The sequence below is a fragment of the Nyctibius grandis genome, chromosome 2 (assembly GCF_013368605.1).
Source record: "Nyctibius grandis isolate bNycGra1 chromosome 2, bNycGra1.pri, whole genome shotgun sequence".
Taxonomy (NCBI): Eukaryota; Metazoa; Chordata; class Aves; order Nyctibiiformes; family Nyctibiidae; genus Nyctibius; species Nyctibius grandis.
The window spans coordinates 95,741,424-95,764,070 of record NC_090659.1 but is presented as its reverse complement, the minus strand read 5'-3'; the positions used below and the strand labels follow the sequence as shown (position 1 = coordinate 95,764,070).

Genomic DNA, 22,647 nt, shown 5'->3' with positions numbered 1-22,647 from the left:
AAAGTTCTCAGCTACTGAATCTGCTTTAGCAGCTCTCTTGAAAACAGCTGGACAGCTGGATCCAATTCTCCTTCAAAAGAGCAAGTGCCAGAGCCTAGAAGCCACCTCTGATATTAGTGACCTTGACAAACATTGGCCACATTGGTCATGCCATTTGGCCTTTGCCTGCTCCTGGCTCCTTCTCTTCCATTGCTAGCCATGATGCTGCGGCATGGCCAGACAAAACCGTTGGGAAAAGGCACAGAGGAATGTGCATTGGGAGCCGAAACTACTTGGATACAAGAGGGATGGAAATGCTACATTGATCACTCAGATAAGAACATTTGGAACACAGCTGAACAACAGTGAAGAAGAGCATTAGTCTTCCAGATTTTTATTCATCTCCATCAGGCTGCAAGCCTTGTTTTGCCAGAACTCTGAGTTACAAGTTACAGTCATTTGAATGATATAAAGAGGGGCTGGGGGAAGGCAATTAAAAAGCTGAGCTGTCAATTAGAGAGAGAGGCTCTGAAAGAGGTCTGTGAAAAGCTTATATATAGTTATAAGGGTCTGTTGCAGAACCTGATGTGGTATAAGATGAACTAGATGTGAATGTTAACACGTTTTTATTATTTTGGAGTTTTGTTTTTTTGGATATTTTTCTTCCAAAGAAATAATACTCTGCTTTATGGAAGGTGTTAGATCACTGCTTTATGGAAGGTGTTAGGTCACTGCTTACCACTGTCTACCGTTACCTTACATCACCCCCACACGTCCTCTTTTCTAGCCTGGAAATACTAGGTGAGACTTTGAGGTGCTGTATTTGACCCAACTTGCTGTGCCCAGGCTACTATTGACCTGGAGGTCCTGGATCTGTTTGAGGTGCATACAACTACCACCACAGCTGCGCTAACGACTCGAGAGGGATTGCAGTAATTTTGACAGTTTGTGGAGAATTCGTTGTACTGGCAGAGACCATTTGTGCTCTGCGTTATGGTAGGTACAACACCCCGGGGATGCACACAGCTGCCATGTATATGTGTGGTATGAAGGGCGTGTTCACAAAGTGCTGGATTTGCTTTCCAGGTAGGGCCTGCTTGCACAGCAGGCGAGCCACAGGAGGCTCAGTTCTTCACAAAACGTCTGGATTTGCTAGGTGCTTGTTGTGCAGCATTTCCCAGGCGACATACAGCAACGTCAGTGCAGTTGTCAGGAGCAGAGGGAGGTGCGGAGCAGACCCCCATGCACCCTTGGCTGGCGGAGCTGTCCGAGGCCGGCTTTGCGGGTGACCCACGCCAGCGAGGTCACTGCACAGTGCGTTTGTGGGAACAAAACCGCAGCTAACAAGGCTGCGGGGGCTCAGGGAGCTTCCTGGAGGCCGAGGCGACCCTGAGCCCACCGCAGCCCCCCTGTCAGCGTTGATCCCGATCGGGCCTGCGGGGGCCCTGGGCCCCCTCAGAAGCACGAGGCCACGGAGGAGTGTCCGCGCCCCACTGCCAGGCCCTCCCCACCACCCTCCGGCTTTTGCCGGAGCCCCACAAACGCTCAGCATTGAGCTGGAACCCCCCAGCGGCAACGGCGCAGGCCCGGGCCGAGGCGTGAGGCCGGCGGCGCCCCCGCCCGCCCTGCAGGGCGCGCTCCCACCCGCTGCACGTGCCAGGCCGCCGCCCGCCGGCACTACACGCCCCAGAATGCAGCGCGGGGCCGCCGCGGTGCAGGGCGGGCAGCGCAGTCCCCGGCCGCCGGTCCGTTACGCAGGGAGGGCGGGGCCAGGCGGCGCGAGGCGGAGGGGGGGAGGGGGGGAGCGCGCAACGATTGGCAGAGCCCTCCCGCCGCGTCACGTGCGCTCGCGGCCGCTCTCCCAGTCACTCAGCAACGGCGCGCGCGCTCGGCCCCTATCGCTCCTTTCCCCCTCCTCCCTCCCCCCCCTCGCGCTCGTCACGGCGCGTCCCGCTTCCCCCCGCCCTCCCCTCGCGCGAGCCGCCGGGAGCCGCCGCCGGAGCCGCCTCGCAGGAGCTGGGAGCAGCCGCCGCCGCTGGGAGCCGCCGCCATGGCCGAGAACGCCGCCGCCGCTGCCGCCGGCCTGGAGAACCACCGCATCAAGAGCTTCAAGAACAAGGGCCGCGACGTGGAGGTAGGTGCGGGGCCGGCGGTGGGCCCGGCCTCCGCCTCCGGCGGGCGCGAGAGGAGGGGCCGGGGCCTGGCCGCGCTGGCGGAGCCGCCGGCGGGCGGCGGCGGGAAGGAGGCGGGGAGCGGCCTCCCGGGGCGGACGGGTGGCGGCGGGGAAAACGCCCGCGGGGGTTTTTTTCTTCTCCGTCATGCGGGCGCGGCCGGCGGGGGGCGGAGGAGGCGGCGGCGGGGGGAAGGGTTGGCGCTGCCGGGCTGAGCGTGGCCCCGGCGGGCGGGCCCCGCCGCGCCCCCTCCCTGGTTTGCCGGGGTGCGGGAAGACCCCGTGGGCCCCGCGCCGGCGGCCGTGCTGGGGCCGGGGCGGCGGGAGGCACCACCCCCCCCACCGCCCGCCCCGCGTCCCTTCCTCCCTCCCCTCTGCCCGCAGCGCCCCTTTCTCCCAGCCCAGCTGCCTCCCGGTCCTGCCCCCGCCCCCTCCCCCGTGCTCGGCGGGATCGGGGCTCCCGTGGGGTGGACAATGGTGCCGGCTGCCTTTTGTGCCAGCCCCGCTGGGCGGTAGTAGCCCTTCGGCCGGGGCGAGGGGCTGCCCTGCCCCTCCTCCCGTGCCCCGCTGCCGCACACGGAGGCCTGCGCTGGTGGTGGTAGAGGCCGCTCCCACACTCTGATCTGCCTCTTTACGGCGTACTGTGCTGCCCGATTTTGCTCCCTGTGCTGCCTTAAATCAACCTCTTTTTTTTTTTTTCTTTTTTTTTTTTTTTTTGTTTTAAGTGCTGGTACGCACATAACTAATCGTCTGCCGGGCGTCTCCATCTAAATCGGGAAGGAGTGTGGTGCTAATGGGGTAATAGTTTACTCCCCGGAATTTTAGAAACGCAGAGTGATTAGAAGCTTATTCCCTGGAGGTGTTCCGAAGGTCTTCTGAATGTCTGTGTCATTACCGGGGACATCTTCAATTCTAGTCGCAATTGAAAAGGGAGAAAATCCCAAATCTTGTGTTTAAGTTTCTCTAATAGGAAAGGAGGTGGGAGGGGGTCGTTCTGGAATCGGACTAGGATTGAAATCGGATTAAGATTCACTGGAGTGAAAACTTAAATATATGTCAGATTACTTTGACTTCACCTGAGGGTGTTTTCCGTGCTTCTGTTGATTTTATCACGTAAATTCACTTCTGTGATCAGTAAGGGCTGGAATTTTAGTCCTTTGAAAGCACGTTTTGTATCTTAGCAGAATTCACACCTCTGCTGCTATTGTTCGGGTGGAGACAATTTTATGCAGGTCAGGCTTAGCAGCAGCAGTGTCTTTAAGATGACATTCACGGTGTAAACTAATCTTTATCTTATTTTTTCTTTAACTTGGTGACAGTGAATCTTTCTCACAGAAAATATTGTATGTAAAAAGTATAACTTCACCACTTGTGGCTAAGGTTAGTAAATGTTAGAAAGTAACTAAAAATTGCCCATCCTTCTGTTTAGCAGCTGCTCTTCAGGGTAAGGAGAAGGGGTGGTGGGTTTCTTTTTCCCCTTCTCATCCACTGACACTCTTCCTGCTGCTCCTCATTCATTTTGTCCTTGTCTCATCTCCCTGTATTGGTTACTGGCTTTGTTGCTGCTTTCTCAGCCACTGGCCTGAATCCATCAGAGCTCTAAACAGGGAAAGGTTAGGTATGTTCGTGCCTAGTGTGAACTGATCTGTCATCCATACTTGCTTACATTATAGCATGCCTGAGACTAGGGGAATTAAATATCTGCCTCTGTAGGGAGGAAGAAGGGAACTGACTGCTTAAGCTTTACTGAAATTAGTTATACCAAACCAGCTGAGGTAGCTTGTCTCTCATGTCTTCCTGAAGGGGAGTAATTATTTTGGAACAGGGTATTTGCTGTTATAGAGAAGTGTGTCCTCTAGGGTTACCTTCCAGTATGCTGACTGACTTCCTTTTGTGACTAAGCCTAAGACTGTTTGACAGATAGCTCCATCGATGTTAATGTGGTTAAAGCTTTCACCCATGCTTCTGAAAAGAGTTAAAAATCTAAGAAGCATCTTTCTTTTGGGGGCAACAAACAGATGAAATGTGGGAATATGTAAAAGTTGTATACCCATGGAGATATGCTAAAATGAAATTTAGATTCATTGAGTGGACTGTAAAAATTTAGAAATGTGTCAGCATCTTTCAAAACAACTTAATTTGTATTAAATGTCTGAATTTTCTACTATGTCTCCTTTTTGACTCTCTTCTGATCATGGTACTTATTTAAAAGTTCATGTTAGAAGTACTCTTCTAAGTAAACTGTATTTAACTTAATTCTCTAGAAGTAAAACAATGTAAGTTAAGTTTATAGTGGAGAATGAAGGAGCACAGCAGTGCTATATAATTGCCATTACTTACTGTGCTTCTCTTGAGATACTGGTACACAGACTGACCTGCTGATTTGACAGTTTGTATTTAGTGAAAGTTATCAGTTCTCCACAAAATATTTATTTTCTAAATTGAATATTTATGTAATTCCCAACTGTCAGCAATTAAATACGCTTGTTTCGGTTCCTGTGCTGCAATAAGGAGTTTTACGTAGCGATCCTGCCTCCAATTTTCTGTACATAACTTTGGAAACCAGGAGGCATCAGTGCTATCGTTGGCATTGATCTGCATCTACACATTTTGTTAGATTCCACCAATGACAAAGTAAGTGGTTAGGATGACGGATTTATAAATCATGGTCTGATATCTAAATTATATCCTTTGGAAAATCTAAAATACTCAAAGCTGTACACTCTCCAGTTCAGTTTGAAAACAGTGATGTTTGAGTCACCTTTTGCCTGGAGACAGTCACTGCCTTTGAACTCATCAGGCTTGAATACATTCTTTAGTAGTCTTCATTTGGCTTCTAATAAATACTGAAGAGTTATTTTATTATTGATCCCCTCTGGGTACAGACTCTTCTGGCAGACCAAAATACTTACTCCTTTAATTTGTAGTTAACTCATATTTTATTACTGGGTTTGGTAGGCCATATAATTGTCTTTGCTTTTTGTTAATGCATGCAACTTTAAGGGAAACAAAGGATGAGTAAGTACTTCTGTTTTTGTTAAGACAGACCTCAGCACCCCATGCAACTTCTCACCGTGCTCCTTCTCTAAGAGCAAAGAAACAGATCTGTTGAGCAGAAATCAAAGCTTCTGAATCCGTGACCTGCACAGGTTCACTCTGCTTTTCCTAGTTTCAGGTTTGGGTGGTAGTTTCTTACATTTTTTTGGCTTCCTCTGTTAAGGAGGTAGAGTTCTGTATATAGAACTGGAATTCTGATTTTGAGGTATTAATACTTCCAAAGTATTTAGCCCCCAAAAGTGATAATAGCAAAATCAAATGCCAGAAACGAAGCGTTACTTAATATGAGTTTGCTTTTATTAGTGAGACTCTTCTATTTTTATAGGTAGTGACATGTGATTAGCAGCAGACAGAGCTAACCTGAACCTGCAGAGCTGAGTGATAAGGAGCCAAGACACTAGTGGCTTCGTCTGGACAAACAACTGCCAGAACAGTTTCTCCTCACAACCTTCCCAATTTTGTATTCTCCAGACATGTGAAAGGGCTTTTAAAATTGTCCCATATATGAAGAGAAAGCTTTCCTGTGTTGATCATAGGCATGTAGTCTTAAATCTCAGTGGGTTTCTTCTACATGTATGGCACTCATTATTCTAATACAATTGAGGCTTTACAGGACAAGATTAAACAGTTGCAATCGCTTAATTTGTAATACCCCTTCTCACTGCTGCATTTATTTGCTTATATTGATATCTAAGCTAACCGAGCTTTTAGAAAACCTAATTTGACCCTTCTGATTTTTCTGTTTGCAGTTCTTCAGCTTCATTCTTTGCCTAGTAACATCCTCCTTAGACTTTTTTACTTCTCCAACTTCATGGACCAGAGGTGTTACTTATTCTTTATTACAATAGCGGGCACCCATATGTTGGCTCACTGTTCTGATGTTTTAAGGTGACAGATCAAACAATTCAGCCCATTTCTTTTTGTCAGGATTAGACAGCGTCCCTGACTAAAACTGAGAAAAAATTCTTGATGAATGGAGGTGTTATAATTTGTAGCGCTGTCTGCATGACTTTACTGGGTTTTTTTGTGTGTAGTGCAATGAGATTATGTGGTCATGCAATTAGCAAAATGCATACTGCATCAAAAGTAAAGCTCCATGGGCACTCATTTAAAAAAAAACTCAACAACTAGGGAGGAGTTAGTGCGTTATAACCTAAGTAGCTTTCTGTAAAAACACTTTAATGACTGGGATTAAAATTTCCTTTTTGTGTACTTGTCATACCACTCATCATAAGTCAAAAGCATACAAGTCCTTGAGCTTTTGCTGCTTAGGCCGTAGGATTAACCTCCTGAAATCTGTTCAAGGCTGTTTACCACAAGGAGACATAGCCACTCTGTTGTCTTTCACCCGCTCCTGCTCTATTTGATTTTAAGCTTCAGAGGTCCTGGCCACTGATGTCTTTTCCCCAGTTACAGGTTTTTTGGGCCAATTTTATCACCTTTTGGTCTGTATCACCTTTGGGTCCAGGGGCTTTGAAGGATCCATTTTTATTCTGTACCTTCAGCATCCTGACCCCAGATGAGGCAGAGGAAGAAACTGGGCTTAACCCAGATCTCCATCATCAGCTCTGGCAACTTCAGTGTATTTACTGTTGCTGCTTTGCTAACTGTGTGGATCTAGTTCTTGAGGATGCTTGAATTTATTCACATTTTTCTGTCATGGTGCCATGAATTTTCTTTCAAGCAGAGGAATACCGTTCTGGGGAGGCCAAATCCTACAGTCTCGGCATCTGAGAAAGGTGTAGGTTGACTTACAGCCATGTTCCCGTCAAATGTCAGAGGCTTGTTGCAGTGGAGGTACCATAGCTGTGCAGCGTTAATGAGCAGACATGCTGCTACCAGCTCATTTCTTGATATGTTCTGTGGACTGACTAGTGGTTTTGCTGTCTCCTTGTACTCCCCTCAAACACTACATGAAACAAATAAGGCTTGTAGCAATCCTGGAAAACCTACTCCCAGCTACTTCACAACAACCCAGTTTCTTTCAGGAGCTCACTTTTACAGAGTGATCAGCTTTCTGCCTTTCACTTTGCTGGCACAGGAGCTGATACTGGCAAAAGAAGAGCTGGGAGGGAATAGGGCTGTAACAGCTGATTTGGGTTGGTTTAAGGTACTGTGGACCTGCTGTCTTAATAGCCTCACTGGCTTAGTGGATCTCAGTAGTTTAAGTGAAAACACAGGTGTCAGGTAGCTTCCTGTCGGATTTAATACTCTCAAGCAGAGTTTCTAAGCTCTGACTCCTGCAGTTTCTTTGTTGCCCTTTCAGGCCAGTGTACTCTTGGGAGAATACAGGTGTACATGTTTGTACCTTGGAAAGAATTACATGGGTAGGAAGTAAGAGGTAGATGTGGGAAGCCTCCGCAGTTGCTATTGCTACAGAATTCTCCAAACTTAAGTTAGTCTGCAAGGAAATGGTACAGTGCTGTGAAATGTTTGTGACTCTTGGCAGAAAACAAACACCTAATAAGTCCACTTAGATATGCTGTCTTATATTTTCCTTGTGAGGGTCAAAATCAATTGAATGCATTGCATTTTAAAACTTTTAAAGACACAGATACCTTAGGAAGTCATTGTTTATTTCAGAAATACCTGTGGAGAAAACAATTCGGAGATGCCATCTCGTGATGAACATAATCTTCATAAGCTGATAGGGATCTGTGCTTGCTGTATTGAGGCCCAATTATTGCTGTTTATTCTTGTGACATACCAAGCCTTAGCTAATCTTCCTGAAATTACAGAATTTGTTTTTTGTCATTCTTGTGTATTTCTAACACTACAGCAGCTGCTCTGGTATCTCTGAAGCTGCTTTTATTAAAGAATTGCTTTTTAAACTATAAACTGGCAAAGCCTGGTCAAAGTTGTTAGCAGCGTAACTCTCATGCTACTTTTAAGAGCTCTTTAACTATTTTTACCTAAGTTCTTTGAAGCTTTCATAATATTTATGCAGTTCCAGCACAAATCCAAGCAGAACGTTTTGTCCTCTAAAACTGTGTTATCTGAAAAGACAACGATTAGGAGGATGTACCAGCTACCAGTGAGTGATCAAATTTGTATTTATTGTGGGGTTGGAAGTGGAAAGAGGCATCTAATTTATAAGATTAGGCCAGAAAAGGCAATGAACTGGTTGGAGCTGTTGGGGCACGTCATTGAGTAGTAAAGACAAATTGCCAAGTGAACTGACTTAAAATGATGAAGAAATGTAAGACTTTTATATTTTCCAAGAATAGGGCCTATCAGATGTTTCCAAAATACCTGTCACTGTGGAACTCTGATACTGAATTGATGTTCCTGGATAATTCTGTAATAGCAGAAGCTGTGGGCTTTGCATTCTGTTTCACAAAATTTGATATGGATAGTCAAAGAGCTAGTTTCTTCCACAGAGTTAGCCCTGCATCAGAATTGCCTGTGCCTTGGAGTGAACTGGTTGCAAAGCACTTCATGTTTCTTTAATTTTTCTACTCCCCTCAGCTTCCTGAGCCAGCCCTTCACATCTGGAGAAGACCAGTGCTGGCTCAAAGAGGTCACTGTGAAGGGGAGGAGGTATACCTTGTCTAGTGATATTTAAGTGTTAGGTTGTTATCCCTTTGCAGTCAGATTGACACCATTAAATCTGCAGGGGAAGTTCCATATAATTTCTTCTGGGTCAGCTGATACTTGTCTTCTTTCTCAGGTTAAGCAAATGTTACAGTCAGTTTTAAACTTGATTTGTGCATGTTTAATAAATACAGCAAATACAAAATAGGAATATATACTGTACGAATGGCTGTAGAACAGGAGACAAAATGAATATGTTCCCCATTCAAACACGTATTACTGAATTACTTGTTTCCCTCATATTCTGTCATGTCTGACCAGTTGAAGGATCTCTTCTTGTGCATTTTTAACCTTGGTGATTGTCGGATTCAGTAACAGGTGGACTTTGGAGGTAGTGACAGAATAGGTGATTTGCAAAATCAACTTGGAGAAATGGCTTCCTCGTTGTTTGACTTGTTAGCCTTGATGGAGATGTATTTTAATGAGCGCTCAAGCCCCATTGCAAACTTGCTGGTGTGGAACACAGTCAAATCTCGTTTGCATGAGGAGAAGGTGGTTAGAAGGTGGTCAGGGTGCTAGGGCAACTCGTGGCCAGGTTTTCAGAGATACAATAAGGCGATTCCTGGCCAGGTGCAGTGTGAGATTTCAGGTTTGCAGTTCTCAGAATGTCCTAGTCCTTGCCTTTTCTTAGTCAACTCTAGTGTAAGTCAGAAAGTTAATGGATTTATGCAGAGACATTGTAGCTCACTCCCAGGTAAGCTAAGGTCACCCTAACCAGCAGATACTGTCTTTGCGTGCAGCTTTTTAGCATCAGGGTCTCTTGCTTCTTTTCATGCACACAAATGTTAGATGCAAAGTCAGTGGTAGTGATTTCTCTGCACCAAAAGTCTGACTTGCAGCCAGATATAGAAGGCTGTCCACATCAAGAGAGAATCCTGAAATGAGAGAGCCCTGCTAGGAGTCAGCAGGATCCTGTTAACCACCATTCGTCAGACGTGCCAGAAGAACGTAGGCTGATAATGGATAGTGTTATGCAACATGCAACAAACAGCAGTAAAGAACAACCTTCCAGACAAGAAGAGACATTTAAGGAGCTCTGACAGGCAGTCAATGTGATGGCAGCTTTGAGCATCATGAGCTACCAGCAGCAGTTCAGAATCTGGTAGTACCCTCTTCCCATGCCCATTGCTGGTGGGGTATGGCCCACTATATCCCTGTGCTCAGTGTAACCTGTGTTTTGGTGGGCCCTATAGCTGGGAGGTTCGAAGGGGTTTTGTATTGGTTCTTGTCTATCAAAACCAGTCCAATTCTGGTGATGTAAGTGACTTATAAGGGCTAACCGATACTCTTTTTATGGAAGGACGTATAAATTGGAATTTTCAGAAACTGAAGGTATCCTCAAGGAGAGAAGTATGATACCCAAAGTGTTCAAACGGCAGAAACATGGAATTAGGGCTTATGTCACGTTACAAAGTGTGGTAGAAAGATCTAGAATTCATGACACTGAAATGATTAAATCAGAATGGTTGCTGACAGGGTTCATAAAAGATTGTGGGATGTTGCTGGAGTGTATTTACTAATTCCTAACGCTCTAGCTTCTTCCTGGGTTATCAGCTGAGTTTCTTGTTTTCTCTTGCATCTTGAGCAGAATGATCTCTTCATAGATTTAATTAGGCAGCTAGCACATGTTTAATCTTTTTTTGCCTTTTGATAATATCTTTCAAAAAACAGAAAAAAAAATCTGATTTCATTTGAGCCACATAATATACCAAAAGAGCTTACTGTGGTTGAATATAGACTAGCTCTCTAGGGACTTGATTTGTTTTTTTCCATGGCACCTGTGAATGTATGCAAATTGCAGTTATTGTTTCCCATTTTATAGGTGGAATAATAGGACTTTTTTGCTCACTTCACAGGGAGGTATTTTTAAATATATCATAGAATATGAGGTACTTTGATACTACGGTTGAAGGCTGTTTAAGTATCTGGAAAGGGAGTGTCTTTGTTCAAACATAGATTGCAAAAGAAGGTATCTGGCTAGTATTTAGCCTAGTAGATTTTCTTTCCCCCCCCCCCCTTTTTCCTAGGGGAAACTAGTATAAATATTTGGCAAGCTTAAGAATTTCTGGTCTTCTGTGGCGTTTACCTCAGAAGTCTGTGAGGCCTTTCTGACCAAACACTTCATTTTGTAATTAGGTTCTTGAAAGTGGTTATCTATGATTTTATAAAAGCTTTTACATTTAAAAGGATTCATTTCAGTCTTTATGCTGATCTAAAGATCAAAATTTTAATCTGATGTTTGCCTGTTACCCTGGCAGTTAACATGTTACCATGAACAGTCATTTTAATTTTGCTTTGCTGTTTTCTGTTTGCATGTCCTGTAAACAAGTGAAGATGGCATTTTGGCTCTCAATTATGGCATTAAAAGTGGTGGATTTCGTTTCTGGTAACATCTGTTAGAAAAAACTGAACCTATACCTCTAAATTGGGGTCTTTGAGACTATAGAAGAGGAAAGAGACTCCTGCTCTTTTGCAATGGCAAACAACTGTTCTGCTTGAATAGACAGGTCGGTGTAGTTTCCCTCCTCGGTAAGGGAATGGGAGGGACGCTTGCTTAGAAATTCTAGGAGAGGACAGAGGTGGTGTCATGTCTTGGGAGGGACCAAGGAGTCATGCAGGTGCTTCGCTTGTTCTCCTTCAAGGACAGGGTAAGTTTCTGTTTCTAGGAGATTCTAAAACATCTGCTACACTGTTCGTGCAATACAGGAAAATAACAAGTATCTTTTTAGTGTTCACACATCTGAATAGAAATTTGTGTGCTGGCAAAAGCAGATTCCTGCAACATAAAACTGTACCAAATTTCAAATCCCTAAACGTATTTAGAGTGTGTCAAGAAGCCTTAATCTTCTAACGTTTTTAAAAAGTGTGAATAGGGATCACTTGTAATTAGGCTGCCTTGGTTATCCACTGCTCTTGGTGTTTATATGGCATATCACAGTATTCAGATAAGGCAGAGCTGGCATCATTGTAAAATTCAGTATGCTCTTCTGTCTCCAAAAACTACAGGAAAGAAGAAAGACTTGATGCAAGTATCCTTCAGACCAGTAGTTTCTTTTGGGCTGTAGCATAAATGACAAAACTCCATAGTTAAGTTCTTCAAGGAGGGCCCCGTGTCAAAATGGAAATATGAGTGGCTGCATTGCCGCCACTCTTGGGAGCACTACGTGGTCAGGTTCCTTGCCCTGTGAGGACCACAGGACAAAACAAATACTTTGAATTAGTTGGTGATCCTTGCTGCCTGCCTGTTGGTCTGCGCAGACCAACTGTTGCATGGTGATGAGTTAGCTTGGGGTGCCGTGGGATTACCTGGAAACTTCAGTTTGACTTCCCCTAGTTGAGTTTTGATGTTGAATAGAGAATTCCAGCTCTGCTTCTGTATTAAACCAGCAGATAATGTTTCGATTGTATTCTGGACTGCTTTGTGTCCTTCAGTATTGGTGCAATTTGTGTTGAATGCAGCCAGCTAAATTGCTTCAGGTCCAATCTTCTGAGGATTCTTTGATAGGTCTGTACTTGTAAACTGCATAATTGCTATATGGAAGTTAAAACATGAGTGTCGTGTGTTAACATCTCACTACTTTGCGTATAGTAGCTCAGTATGCAGGTTAAACAAATGCAGAGAGAATATCGGGACCTCGAAGAATATGCTTACAAAAGAGCTGGTAAGAAATAAACTTAGCAATTGCTTTTTTGCCAAGATCTTTTGGAGCAGTAGAAGTGGATAACATGGATGGGCAGCTTTGTCTGCTTCCATAGGGCTTTCAGGTGAGTCAGCACCGTGAGCAACAATAATTGGAGACTTGTGGCTTTCCGTATTGGCATGCATGTCTCACTTCAGTGAGTCATTACCCGTCACTAAGTAAAAGAGTCACAGTGGATATCTGATGCATCCAGTTTGCTGAGACTAGCCAGGTTCAGATATGTGAATTATATTGCCACAGACTGGCTAACAAAAAGCAGCTGGTATTCATTTTAGGGGCCCCAAACTGGGGATTTTTAAAAAAAAAATAGTATGTCAGCTCCAACTACAAAATAACTAGTTTTCCTTCAGTGGCCTTTATTAACCCTGAGGAACATGGGTCCCAGACAGATTATGGCATAAAATACAGTAGCATAAATACTGCACTCTGCTCCTAATGTACCTAGTACTGCATCAAAGGTTACAAGCCAAAAGGAAACTTTATACTATTAAGGTTCTGCAGTGCACAGAGAATCTGAACCGAGTTCTAATACTTTCTGCAAAATAATAGAATGTTTCCCTAAAAGAGGAGCAAATACCTTTCGGATCAAACAGTAATCAAATGAAATAAAACTCTCTTGGAGTCTCAGGTCAGGGTACAGGCACATTTTAAGTGTACTTGTCTGCTTTGGTAGATCTGTTACTTGTACTGTGGAATTCATGCCCCCTGCCTGCATTTCTAACTGGGTCAGCATAATTTAATACGGAGCTATGATAACAAAGCCAGGGTGAAGTTGTTCTAACTTTGTAGTCTATACGGCTGAAAAAACATCACTGTTTTTTTTAGAAGGACAATTTGGAGCTTTATGGGAGTCCTTGATAATTAGGTAAATGTCAAAATTGGGTGTGGGGAAGAAGAGTCTGCCCAGAACATACACTGGGTGGAGGAAAAAGGCTGGGTAATAATCCGTGATGCTTGTAACTAAAGGAATAAACCGAGCAGGATGGTTTAATTTTGACTAAACATTTGATTTAGTTTGACATGGATGTCAAATCTTTTTGCATGTCCAAAAGAAATAGAGAGGATCAGTATGCACAATGTCATTGGTTTTAGTTCTTTCAGCTGTGATTAAGTAGCTGCATTCAGACCATTGTGGTGATGTCCCAGAATTTTTCCTTCATCTATTGTGATTTGCTTGTGATTCTTGGAGTAAGCTATATGCACTTTGAAGGTGTGAACGGGTAGAACAGCAGTATCAACTTCTATGAGTGTCCCTTTGTCTCTGTTTTTGGCTGAAGCCAGCTGTGCCAGATCAAGTAGAACAATATCATCTGTCTAAGCCTCAACTTTACGCATACTAACAAATCATATTCCTATGCGAATACAAAATATTTGACTTCTAATGTTAACCAAAGATAGGCAGCTGGCAACCTTAATAACCTCAACTATTGTATACAAACAAGCACATGATTTTTTTTTTTTTTTTTTCCTGCCCAAAACCAGCCCAGCTCCCCAGGCTTCTGCATTTTCATGTGCATTGCAGTATTTCATGCTTGTTAAAAGGTGTCAGAGAAGGAATAAGGAAAAAAGGCTAGTAAAGCAATTTCTAGGGAAGAACAGTGTTTACTTCATCAATGCAAACACCTTCTCCTTTCACTGTATTGCACCCACACCTACATTGTAAAGTATTTGAACTATACTCTAGGGTATGCTCATATGCAAGAGGGGAGGTATTAGTTAAATCCAATCCAGCTGTTGGAACTGGGCCAGTTTTTTTCTGTCAGTTAGGCAGGTGGAAGTAGTCTGGAATTGACTTGCAAATGTTAAGCTCTTCTGGTACCCTGTATGTTTAATCAAGCTACTTTACTATCCCAGCTATGTATTCAGAGTAGCTCCTTTGTGTAAGCGTGTATCTTCTGGTTTTCTGAGACCAGTTTCTGTAATGTTGAGAGGCAAGAGCAGAAATAAAGAATTTAAATGACCAGTTATCTTTTAATGAAGTTTGTAGATACAGAGAAATTAGAATCGGTCAGTGACTTTGTTCTCTCTTTTCTACGTACTAGCTGAACTTTGAAAAGCAGCTAAATGCACATCTTACCAAAGTCCTGAAAACGTATCTTTTGTATGCACAGAATAGCCAAAACTGACATTGGTGTGTGGTGTTTGTCTTGCCAAAGTAAGCCTGGCTTTCCCACTTCCATGGGCTAGCTGGAGGATGATGCATGCTGGTTGGCCTGCAAGAGAGCAGGGGTAGCTGCCAGGCCAGCCGCACTGGTGATATTGGTATGCTGGCTGACATAAAAACATATGTTTCCTGCCTCTCCGTCTCTGATATTTTCTGGACTTCGTCCTGTTGCAAGGAAAGTGGTGTAAATGTGTTGATTAAGAGATGACACTCCTCAGGTATCCCGCTTAATGAGGTGGCTAGTCTGGGTGAGCACCACACTGAGCTCCAGATCTTGTTACAGTGGTAGGTAGATTTTTAGTCATTAAATGATGGTTATGCTTTAATCTTCCCTCTGACACAATTGGCATAGCTAAAAATGGTTAAAATGTTTAAAATTCATACCACTTACTGTTGCAGCATTTGATTATTTTTTTTCTGTATGTATGTTACTAAACACCTTGTACATGAAATTTCATTTTTAATTTCTTTTAAGAAATCTTTATCCCAGCATAACAAAGGGAATGTAATGACTTGAGCTTCTCACTAGTTGTATCATTCACACATTTAAATAGTTTTCATTTTCTGATTTGTACTGTAACTGGGGATGAAGTAATCTTATCAAGCATCCAGAATTTCTTGCTTCTGAAAGTAATATACTTAAGGGACTTTAAAGTGCTTATAATCAATTAAGATTGATTTTTAGATATGAAGTAGAAATTTCAAATTAACAGAAACCCTAAGACTAGTTCCGATACTTCATTGTGAATGAGATCTAATTTGCATAAAATAGTAGCAAGGTTTTTAAATCACTCCTTCACAAATAGAAGGACTATTCTGACTGATGTTTCTCAAATGTGGTTTTGTCCTTCTGAATTAGCCTGAATTTTCTTCTGGTAGTCTTGTGTAACTTTGGTAGAGTTTTGTTTTGTTTTTTTCCCCAGGAAAAACACACTACATTATGTATTTGCTACCAAGGGTTTTGGAAAATATATTATCTTGTTCTGACGTATGTTAGGCAGGTACAACTGATTGGTTTCAGGATTCTTTGATTTTTCTTTTTTTAGTTTACGGAAGCTATATGAGTTGCCTTTTCAGATAGTTTAATGTATTATGCAGTTAAACATTTTCTGTTAAACAAAGGTTCAAGAAGCCAGAGGAGCTTGCTAGACTTAATTCTATCCTCTAGAATCTCAGTGCTATTCAAAACTTCAAACTAATCCTTTTTCTGTTTGCCAGGAAGGTGCGGATGGGCCATCTGAAGACGTCAAGTGGTAGTGTTACAGCAGTGATACTTGTTCTTTAACATGTAGTGAGCATCTTGTGCACCTTTGTGCACAGTCGGTTCTTGTGAAGTATGTGTGGTTGAGCCAGAGGGTCCAGATGTTTAATCACTTAAAAATAATTCTTTGAATTTGCTGGTGGTAAGCATTACTCTTAAACTGATAATACAGAATTGCACAGGGTTATCTTTAGCTATTGCTTATTGATATCAAGAGTTTTATGTACAGTTTTGTCTTCTGTCATAAACCAAGTATCAACTGAAAATTCAGGAAGACATTTCCCTTCTCCACAGGTTGCTCTGAAATTAAGCTTTGTGTTTCTCATCAGCTTCTTGTTGGAAGAGAGATACCAGAGCTGAAACGCCGATCTGATGAGGATGGTTGTATTCTGTATCGCTTCTGCCCATTGAGTGTGTCAAAGGCGGTTTTACAGGGACTTAGGCATTCTTTGAAGCCTTAATGTTGGGCATTGACTTGGGGATTGCTTTATTCTCAAGGTCTAGTGTCTCTTATATCTCTTGTCTTTTGTCAGCTTAGTATTTTTGTGTTTTGTATTGACCTGAAACAAGGATGCCTTGCAGCCCATAACACAACAGCCCTAATGTACGTAGTGATTTTCTGTATTGGCATATAAAATTAATTTCAGTTTTGATACTTTGCTGAAACTAGGGATTATTTTTCTTTGAAGTGGAAGGTGTTAGGGAGAGACTCTTGGCACATAACACTTGGTATCTGGCTTTGGAGGCGTATTCAGAAATTCAGGGTAGAAGTGAGAACACTCATTTATCTAACAGCATCTAATAGATCTTTTGGGGGTTTTCTCTGGTTTATTTTATAAAATAACAAAATGCCAGGGAAATTGAAATTAGAAATATTGCTGAACATCTACTTTTGGCTTGTTACAAGACTTAACGGTACTTGGTGCATTACTGTGGTTGTTTTAGCCTGTCAAACACACTGGTAAGTAGTTGCTCTTCACAGATGGTGAACTGGGGAGAAGCAATCTCTTGTTACAGAAGCCTTATGAACTCAAGTCTGACTTCAGTCATACGTAACAATTGAGATGTAATGTTGTAGCACAACTTGGTAAATGTTGTATGTTCTTGTTTCTCAGTAGTTATCTTAGTAACTGATAGTTACCATCCTCAATTTTTGCTTTCTGTGCCTTGCATGTGGTGCATTAGTACCCCTGTGTTTAGGAGCGGCCTCACGGTGGAGATTCTGCAGGAATAAACTGTCATCATTTTTGTGATTTGTAGGATTTTGCCTATGCCGAATTTTCCCTTTCTGAGATTTGGAGTCTGATTTTTTTTCAGTCAGTGAAACTATTCAGATTTGTCTTGGGGGGTTGGTTTTGGAATGTGCTGTTTCTGTGTGACATGAAGTTACTTGTTTGAGTACATTAAGCTGAAAAGTGACCATAGTCAGTCACTGTAGCTGTCGAACACTGTATTAGATCCATTGGTAACATCTCACTAGGCTTCAACTGGTATTGTATATATAGACGAGTCTGAAAGCTGGTAATGAATCTGTGAGGTTAAGTTGTGGAATAATTTTGTCTCTTCTCTCTGTTTTAGCTGACCTATGTTAGCTGGGGAAAATGTTTAATCTTTCTATACTGTAGAAATCTCTTGGAAATGCCTATCAGTTCCCTATGTGCTAGAGCTTGTGGGTAGTGTAAAAGTGTGGTATTCTGCTCACGGTGGTAATACTTCCTTAAAGGGAGACTTGTAGTGGTACTTAAGACTGCTTCTTTTATATGCTCTTGGATTGTAGTATATTTACTTCTTCTGAGGCTATATGAAGGTGCTGATAACCTGCTGTATTTCTAAAATGCTTCATCTGAAACACGAGCTTTAAATACCTACCTTTCAAGAAACGCCAAATCAGGACAAAAAATTAACTGTATCACTTTTTTGGGGAATAAAATTCGGGCTTTGCCAACCTTTCCCCCCCCGACAGATAAGGTTAGAAATTGTGCCTATTGGTCTGCAAGTTTTAAAATAAAGCTTACAAAAGCCCAGCAGGGGAGTCCAGTATATAGCGTGGTGCTATAGGTATACTTGTGTTCCCTGTAATCAGATGAGGTTGAAGCATGGTTTTGATCTTAAGACTATGGTCTCTCAAGGCAAGGATAGCCAAATTTTAGAAATTCAGAGGTCTGTCATAGAGCAGTCCATCACTAGTATATCAGCTCCTGTGGTAAAGAGGAGAAAATCAAGATGGGGAACAGTCTGAACAAATCCCAGTTAAGTAGCAGACGTAAAACTAAGAAATCGGGCCAATGTCAAGTGCATACATGTTTTTCATGTATAGTCTATACTTGCAACAATTGGCATGTATGAAGTGGAATCCCTGGTCTTAAGTATATCGGTATGCAATGGTCATCTCGTATGTCAGGGACATGAAAGTGGAACACTAATATAATCAAGTTAGAAATAATGTCAACATACATCTAGCTGAGAGCACTGGTCATGATCCGACCATGGCAACCAAGTTTAACTGCCGGGAGGCACCACAGGCTCTTTGGGAACTTCAGTCCCATATACTTGTAGGAAGACTAGCCCTAACACTGCACTGCTGATTCTTGGATGATCCTGGTGACCCCGATATGCTGAATTTTTAAAGATACTGTGCCAGCAGGAAACTCTGTGAGACTGGGAGCCCTTAGTTCAGTGGGAGCCAAATAACACTCATCAGTTCTGTGAAGTTAAGGCTACGTGATACCCCCAGTTATCAACCTACTTGCTCTGTGAATAGAGAAGCAGCTCTGGACATAGTGGTGAGTACTCCCTATTTTGCCTTTTAAAGGAGGAAGGAAAAAAGAGAAAATGTACCAGAGCTGCTTTGAAAGAGAAACTACATATAGTAAGTTTAAAAGGAAATACAAAAGAACAGCTGAAAGGGTCAAACCCAGGTAGTATGGAGATTGCCTTAGGAGGAGTATTAAAGCTCAGAAAATGTATGCTACTAGTCAGCAAAAGTGTTTAAGTAGTTGATAACCTTTTTTGAGGAATCTTTCTAAAGAGTCGTGGCTTCATAAATGAGGAAAAGACGGGAGATTCTTGCACATTAAATGTAAAACCATAATGTAGTTGTCAAATATTTTGAAGACCAGATTGATAAAAGCAAAAAACGAGTAAAAAGAATATTGAGACAGAATTGTGATAGGCTAGGATCAGTGGGGCTGAAATAATGGAAGTATGAAACAAAGCTAAAACCCTAACTGAAAAGCTGAGTGAATTATTTGCCTTTAGAAAGAAGCTTGGAGTCTCCCCAGTAGAGCCTTTATGGATGGATGACTCTGAGTAACTGTCTTTAGTCAAAGCATTGTTAGAGGAGGAGGTTTTAGAGTAAATTGATGAAATGAATAGTAATGCCTTTCCTGGGACTGCACTGTATTTGTTTTTTTTTTTTCTAAAACAAAAATATTAAGCTGCTGAACTGCTGAATGCAGCATATAGTCTTTCTTAAATCTGCCTTGCTTCCAGAAGAATGGTAGGTGGCAAATGTTATGGTTGTCCACTAAAGAGCTTCAGATTTGGTCTGATATTTCTACTTAATAGAAAATATTCTAGAGTATTATCAAGTAGATAAATAAAAAAATGTAGGAGTAAATTTTAACTAGGGAGCAAATCTAAGACAACCTTGTTTAACTACATTTTGCTATTGAAATGCAGAGTTATGGGGAAGAAGTATTGAAAAACATTTTTAGGCTATTTAGTGCCCTTAAATTTGATGCAGTTTTTAAGATAATTCGAATATAAATTTCTAATATAATGAGAAACTTGAATGACTGGTCTAGCTAGTTACATGCAATGGCTTTTCACATTCGTTATTTGTCCATTCCCTGCCTACCCAACGTTCTCCCATTCCTCAGCGATCCAGTCCTATCATACTGAGCTTTTGCAGAAGGCTCAGATGGTCACAAAAATCAAATGGTTTAGCAAAATAATGGGGTACTGGGGGGAGTGTAGCTCTGGTAGACACTCTAGAGCTAGTGTCCTCTTACTGTAACGAGGACTTGCTTTGTTTAAAGTAATATAGTTCATGCTTGTAGATGTAAAAGGAGAATTGTATCTGTGTTTACTTGAGTGAGTTGGTTAATTAAGCAGTGGACAGGAAGACAAGCCATCCTCACTCTTGAGTCAACCTAAAATAATTAAATGAACACTGCTGTGCAAACTAGTTGAGGACAGTGAAGCTAAGATAATGTTCTAAGCACTGAGACTACGTCATGTATAGATTCATGGTGTGAAGTCTGCTCATTTCATTTACCCGTGCTTGAGCTTTAGCATGTTCGGTATTTCCTCCAATGGATGATGAGGAGTGTTGGTGTTTTCAGTGTGCTGCTGGGCTTCACTGATACTTTTTAGCTTAGGGAAGTTATTTGCCCTAACTCATAAGGAACGTGATAGTAGCAGTGAAGGTCAGTAGCAAGGATAGGACATATAAAGTATTTTAAAAGGCTAATTTTAGTTAGTGTGGGTGATCTTTCTAGGCTGCCAGCAGTCATCCAGTCCTGTTTTTCTCTGAATTGCGTTCTCATGGTACATGTCTTTTCCACTGATTGTAAAACGAACTTAGGGAGATTGCCTTCACTAGGCTAAAATTGTTCTTTCTCAATCTTTTGATCTCTTTTAGCTAAGAGGTATAGCAGCATTGTAGGGAATGTGTCCTGAGTGCCCAGGATCTTTAAGGAGCTGAAATATTTATGGGCTGATTTTCCTTTATAGTGTTTAGGCTATAGATTCTAAGTAAACTCAGTGCCACTGTACTACTTTGTTTCCTTTTGCCACAAGCCTAATCTGTCTTGTTTGCATCTAGCTCGGTCATCTTCTGTCACTCATGGTTGATCTTGGCCAGATAACTGCATCGGTTACGTGTTTAGGTTGTGAATGTGATCATATGTGACTATGAGACAGTCTAACCTGTGTTTACTGCTTCTTTTGGTGTGCACATATAAACGTCTGGAGAGTCATTCCAGTGAAAATCCATGGGGAAGTCAGTGTTTTCTGCCTTTGGGATACTTACTGTGGTTTATGACAAAGCTTTCTGTAAGGTGTATAATCTTTAAAAAAAACCCAAAAAACCCCAAAAAAACGATAAAAAAAACCCCACAAAAACCAATTTGTGCATCTTGCTAGGAAAGATTGACTTATAAATTATGCACACGGTTGTCCTTATCTTTTGATGAATAACTGCAGATTTGACCTAGAGACAACTGATTCCAAGATAGAATACTACTTTCTTTACATAGAAATAATTTTTATTTTTTATTTACAGACTATGAGAAGACACAGAAATGAAGTTACAATTGAATTGCGGAAGGTGAGTCTGATTTTGTTTACCAACTGTGTTACTTCGCTAGTAATGCTCTGGTGTCTTAGCTAAAAATTTTGCCATAATCTTTGCTTTATGGCCCCAAACTTATATAGAAAAGTTGTAAATTTGCAGATTACTAAGTGCGGATTCTAATGTTAGTTTTACTCTCCCAACTCCTTAAGCTTAGTACAGCAGAACAGTACTGCTTTGCTCCAGTGTATTGCTTGGAAATAATCCATATTCAGTTTCTGTACCAGTTCTCGTATCATTAAAGTGAAGCTGTCAGCTGTTCAAATGTGTAAAGTCTCCAAATGGGAAAAGAGAGAGTTTTAGCATTTAGAAAGTGTGGATGTTCTTTTATTTTGTTTTCTAGAAATTACTGCTTCTGTGCTGTAGAGGGAGTTAATTTTAGGGTCAGATTTTGGTTATATTGGGTAAATGACAATATATCTGGGAAGATCATGACCATGAGATGTGATCAAGTTTAGTGCTCTGCCTAAATACGGGGTTTGTTACACTCTCGTCATTCATAATGCTTCCAACAGCCTTTCTACGCAGCTTAGAGGCTTGCTTGCTTTCACAAGTTAAAATACTCTTGGGCTATGTGTGTAATGAGAAGGGGTAAACTTTTCTCTGCCTTTGGGGTGCCTTCAATATATTTGAGGACTGATATTGGCCCCTTTAGTTTTATCCTGTTGAGACAAATGCAGTTCTTCACCCTTTCGTTGAACATGCTGTTTCCTAGATTTGACTTGTTACTGCTCCTCAGGTCCAAATTCACAGAATCACAGAATCACAGAATGTTAGGGATTGGAAGGGACCTCGAAAGATCATCTAGTCCAATCCCCCTGCTGGGGCAGGATTGCCTAGACCATATCACACAAGAACGCGTCCAGGCGGGTTTTGAATGTCTCCAGAGAAAGAGACTCCACAACCTCTCTGGGCAGCCTGTTCCAGTGTTCGGTCACCCTCACCGTAAAGAAGTTTTTCCTCATATTTAAGTGGAACCTCCTGTGTTCCAGCTTGCATCCATTGCCCCTTGTCCTGTCAAGGGATGTCACTGAGAAGAGCCTGGCTCCATCCTCATGACACTTGCCCTTTACATATTTATAAACATTAATGAGGTTCCCCCTCAGTCTCCTCTTCTCCAAGCTAAAGAGACCCAGCTCCCTCAGCCTCTCCTCATAAGGGAGATGTTCCACTCCCTTAATCATCTTCGTGGCTCTGTGCTGGACTCTCTCTAGCAGTTCCCTGTCCTTCTTGAACTGAGGGGCCCAGAACTGGACACAATATTCCAGATGTGACCTCACCAGGGCAGAGTAGAGGGGGAGGAGAACCTCTCTCGACCTGCTAACCACACCCCTTCTAATACAGCCCAGGATGCCATTGGCCTTC

The 22,647-nt window shown here is 42.4% G+C and overlaps 1 protein-coding gene across 1 annotated transcript in view; it reads left to right on the top strand.

Annotated features, from left to right (window-relative positions):
* Positions 1–1,883: 1,883 nt before the first annotated feature.
* KPNA3 (karyopherin subunit alpha 3) overlaps positions 1,884–22,647 on the top strand; it is a 55,746-nt gene continuing 34,982 nt past the window's right edge. The window contains exons 1-2 of the mRNA XM_068419977.1: positions 1,884–2,113; positions 21,214–21,258. Of these exons, the coding sequence (XP_068276078.1) occupies positions 2,030–2,113; positions 21,214–21,258 (129 nt within the window). The 5' untranslated portion in view covers positions 1,884–2,029. The remainder of the gene's footprint in view (positions 2,114–21,213; positions 21,259–22,647) is intronic.